This window comes from Sceloporus undulatus, chromosome 1 (assembly GCF_019175285.1).
Source record: "Sceloporus undulatus isolate JIND9_A2432 ecotype Alabama chromosome 1, SceUnd_v1.1, whole genome shotgun sequence".
Taxonomy (NCBI): Eukaryota; Metazoa; Chordata; class Lepidosauria; order Squamata; family Phrynosomatidae; genus Sceloporus; species Sceloporus undulatus.
The window spans coordinates 166,441,456-166,446,688 of NC_056522.1; the positions used below are offsets into that span (position 1 = coordinate 166,441,456).

The following is a 5,233-nucleotide window of genomic DNA, read 5'->3' on the forward strand; positions in this document are numbered from 1 at the left end:
AACACACATATATATGCACACACATATTTATTCAGACCCAATATGTATGTTCACACACACGCACACCATATATATACACACACACACACAAATATTCACACACACATGTACACAGACACACACACACACACACATATATATATACACTCACACACACACACATACTCACACATTCAGACAAACACACACACACACATATATATATGTATATACTCACAGACACACACACACACAGATAGACACACACACACACACACACACACACACACAAACAGCCACACACCCCTGCATCCATCCATATGTGCAGCACTAGCCATGGTGTAGTGGTGGTTTGGGAGTGCTGGACTTAGGACCCTCTGAGAGCAGGGTTCCAATCCCCCACTGGGAGAGTCACACTCTCTCAGCCTCAGGGGAGCCCTTCCATCCGGACCAGTCTTGCCAAGAAGACCCCATGGCTTTAGTAGGGTCGCCAGAATTGAGAAAGGACTTGGGAGGCATACCATACAGACACACACAGAGAGAGAGAAATCTGCCTATACCTGGCTGAAGCAGCTCCCCCAGGTGTCCCCTGCCTGCCTGCCTTACCTGGAGCTGGGCTGGTGGCTTCCCGCGGTGCCCCCCTGCCCTGGCCTTGGTCCTCTGCCTCCGCCATGGACCCTGCCAGCTCCGGGCCTACTGCTTCCAAGCTGCCTAGTCTGGACTGACCACTGGGGGAAGAAGAAGAGCCAACCCCTGGGAGAGGAGGAGGAGGAGGAGGAGGAGGAGCAGGAGGAGGCTCTGCGCAGGGCTGCCTCTCCCCAGGCTTTGAAAGCGCTTTCCCTGCCCTCCAGGCCTGGCTCAGTGCTGCCAGGGGATCCTGGGGAAGAATGGGAGCTTCTTCTGGCTGGGAACCTCCTCAAACAAAGCACAGCACTTGCCCAGAGGGAGGGAGGCCCTGGGGAAGACTTGCCCAGAGGGAAACATTCCTGGACTCCTTTCCTGGTCAGGAATGTTTTAGAAACTCAGCTTCTATATTCTCTATGGACAAGTATTCCCTAATGATTATCTATGGGCAAGCCTTCTCCAGTGATTCCCTATGGACAAGTCTTCCCCAATGATTCCCTATGGACAAGCCTTCCCCAATGATTCCCTATGGACAAGTATTCCCCAATGATTCCCTATGGGCAAGCCTTCCCCAATGATGATGATGATGATGATGATGATAATAATAATAATAATAATAACAATAATAATAATAATAATAAAATTTATTTATATCCCGCCTCTCTACACAATGCAATCGGGGCGGCTTACAAGGTTAAAATATACAGTCCAAGGCCCCACCCCCCCTTAAAATACAATTAAACAATGTGAAATTTAAAACATACTTTAAAAACAATTCAGTAAACTGTGGTGAAGTCAGAGATCGGCATTTGATTTTCCTTCTGATGGCCAGGGGACTATTCAGGAAAGGCCTGCCGAAAGAGATCCATCTTTATAGCTTTTAAAAAGCTATTTAGGGTGGTAATATGATGGATCTCGTCCGGCAGGCCGTTCCACAATCTGGGAGCAACAGCTGAGAAGGTCCTCTGGGAGGTCGCAGACAGCCTTGTTTTACAAGGCTGTAACAGATTTTTCCCTGAGGATCTAAGTGTAAAGGGAGGATTATATGGAAGGAGGCAGTCCCGAAGATAGGTTGGACCCAAGCCATTTAGGGTTTTAAAGGTGATAACCAACACCTTCTACTGGGCCCGGAAACTGATGGACAGACAGTGAAGTGATCTTAAGATCGGTGTTATATGGTCTCTTCTGGATGTACCAGAGACCAGTCTGGCTGCAATGTTCTGAACTAATTGAAGTTTCCGGACCAAGCATGAGGGTATCCCTGTGTAGAGTGCATTGCAGAAATCAAGGCGTGAGGTTACCAGCGCATGTACTACGGTCTCAAAGTCCCTGACTTCCAGGAAAGGGCGCAGCTGGCGTATCAGCCGGAGCTGATAACAGGCACTCCTGACCATCGCATTCACCTGATTTGTCATGTGAAGCGACGAATCTAGGAGCACCCCTAGACTGCGAACACAGTCCTTTGAAGAGAGTGTCACCCCCTTAGGACTGGAGGTTGTATCCCAATGCCTGGATTCGGAGCTGATACCTCCGTTTTGTCTGGTTTCAACTTCAATTTGTTTTCCCTCATCCAATCCATTACCACTTTAAGACAGTAATTGAGAGGCGAGACACCATCTGAAGTCAAAGCTGAAGACCAAGACATGGAGAAATATATCTGGGTGTCATCAGCGTACTGATAACACCCCGCCCCATGTCTTCGGATGATCTCTCCCAGCAGCTTCATGTAAATATTGAAAAGCATTGGGGACAGGATGGCACCTTGAGGAACGCCACAATTAAGCTCTTTCTTTGCCGAGCAACTGTCCCCGAGCACCACCCTCTGGAATCTGCCCGAGATGAAGAAACGGAGCCACTGAAGCACAGTGCCTCCTGTTCCTAACCTTCTCAGGCAATTCAAGAGGATGTCATGATCTATAGTGTCAAATGCTGCTGAGAGGTCCAGAAGCACCAACAGGGTCACACTACTCCTGTCGACGCCCAAACGAAGGTCATCAGCCAGAGCAACCATGGCAGTCTCGACTCCAAATCCTGTCCTAAAGCCAGTTTAAAATGGATCTATGGATATTCCCCAATGATTTCCTGGGGACAAGTATTCCCCAATGATTGCCTATGGGCAAGCCTTCCTCAATGATTCCTTATGGACAAGTATTCCCCAATGATTCCCCTATGGGTAAGTATTCCCCAATGATTCCCTATGGGTAAGTCTTCCCCAATGATTCTCTATGGGCAAGCCTTCCCCAATGATTCCCTATGAGCAAGCATTCCACAATGATTCCCTATGGGCAAGTATTCCCCAATGATTCCCTATGAACAAGTCTTCCCCAATGTTTACCTATGGGCAAGTATTCCCCAGTGATTCTCTATGGGCAGGTATTCCCCAATGATTCCCTTTGGACAAGTATTCCCCCCCCCCCCCTCAGCACTGCCTTGGTGCTTGTGGGGTGACCTATAGGTGCATGATTATTTAAAAAAATAAAATTGATAGAAAATTCGATTCATTGGTTTTGCATCTACTTCCAATCAGTGAGGCAAGTAGTTGCAAAACCAATGAATTGAATCTTCTATCAGTTTTATTTTAATACACACAACTGTCTGACACTCTTGAAAAATTTCATCTCTACTGATAGCAAAAACGTAAAAACTGCAGCCCCGATTTTTGATCTCCATTATTTAGGCAACCGCCGTTTTTCTCTTCTGACGAACACCCTCAAAGGCTTGGATTTTCAGGTTCTTCAGGCATTTTCCCTTTTGCTTTTTCGTAGTCACTCAGTGTAAACTGCTATAAAGGGGAGGAAAACATGGAACGGAGTTGGTTTTTGGCAATCCAAAGACAAGCTGCAGCTGACTTAAATTGGGGATGGCAAGCTACACAAGACCGTTGTATGGCACATTTTCCTTCTGAGTTTACAAATTTTGTTTCTTTCCCCGATTTCAGATCTCCTGTAGAATTCTGTCAGTGGCATTATTCTGAGTTTTAAATGATTCATGCTTATTTTGCATTCCATGCTTATATAATATGAGAAATGAAACTATTATTTTTCACAGCTGACTAATGAGGAGGATTCACTATTGTGCTTTCTGTTTTGTTCAACCGAAGGATCAAAGCACCATTTATAATTATTAAGCTTACTTAAATTAGAAATGTGTGTGCTGGAAAATTACATGGTCCGATGTCTTGAAATGTTCTCTTAACGTTTGCTCCTTTTATCCAACGCTGTTTAAATGGAGATTGGAATCTTGTTTTAGAGTGGAAACAATCTAGGAGGCCCATTTTCAACAATCGACAAAACAAAGCATATACAGGCCTGTTTACATGCGTGGCCCAAAATAAAGCTGCTTCGATTCAACATTGGATTTATGGTTTTTTCCAATGATGCATTCGTCCTAAGAGTCCCATAATTCGACACCAAATCATGTCTCCAAATCGCTTTATCCATGTTCTATTTTGTTGCAAATTCTTGCACTCTTATAATCATTCTCATTTAAATACCATACCTCCACTGTACTCGAAGCAGCTTTATTTTGGCTGTCTGTAACAGCCATAGAAAGGAGCAAATCACCCTTGTTCATTTAGCAGTCTCCCCACTCTACAGAACGGTACACCAAATTTTTCTGTGATTTTGCAATTTCCTTAGTTTAGATCATATCATAATAATCATATAATTTTCACTAACAACCGCTGCCCACACACACACAAAACCCCAGTAACACCTTCGGGACGAAAAGTAGCTCCTTTTGGGGGAGGGACCCCCAAATTGTACTCTACGTTCCACTAAACCCACCAAAGGCCCCAGATAATTTCCTCATAGCTAGTGAATGAAAAGGGTACCTTTTTTGACAAAGGCATTGCAAAAACCAGTTCCCACAGGCAACTCTGTGACAGCAGTCTATTCCTCTTGTTTAGAGAAGCGACTCACAGGAGCATTTTACAAACTGGGAATCATTAGGTCTTATTCCTCACTTTTATGAATCTTTGTGTGAACATGTATGTGGCCTAGACCGGGGGTTTCCACTGTGCTCCAAGGAGTCAGGTGGCTCCGGCCCACTGCCGCTCCAGGAAAAAGAAAGAAATAAAAAAACTTAAATGAAATTAAAGAATTAAGATATATTCTTATATATACTCCTAAAAAAACCATTATATTAAACTTGTACGACATGAGTGGTAGGCATCTTAAGGGCTCGCGCACGAGAAATAAGGGCTCCACAAGTCAAAAAAGGTTTAGGGAACCCCTTATGCCTGAGACTGATTTTTCATGTAATGCACCATTTTGTGGATCCATTTATATCTCTTTCGGCGATGCGGTGCAATACATATATCTGCCAACTGAAGACAACCCCTCTGATCTGATGAATGGTCTCGAATCACAACAATACAAACAGTCGGCCTTCTTATATACTGATTTTTTATACACGCGAGTCAAGCATCCACAGTTTGAAAATGTCCAAAAAAAGTATAATTTTCAATTTTAAACCTTGATTTTTCCTTTTTATAAGGAACACCATTTTGCTATGTCATTATTTAATGTGACTTGAACATCCGCGATTTTGTTATCCACGGGGGATCTTGGAACCAAACCGCCAGCGTATAACAAGGGCCACTGTAATGTCACAACAAATGTGTAAGTGT

The 5,233-nt window shown here is 44.4% G+C and overlaps 1 protein-coding gene across 1 annotated transcript in view; it reads right to left on the minus strand.

The window, feature by feature from the left end:
• ASB1 (ankyrin repeat and SOCS box containing 1) overlaps window positions 1-697 on the minus strand; it is a 32,147-nt gene extending 31,450 nt beyond the window's left edge. The window contains exon 1 of the mRNA XM_042446249.1: window positions 586-697. Within this exon, the coding sequence (XP_042302183.1) occupies window positions 586-652 (67 nt within the window). The 5' untranslated portion in view covers window positions 653-697. The remainder of the gene's footprint in view (window positions 1-585) is intronic.
• Window positions 698-5,233: the final 4,536 nt, after the last annotated feature.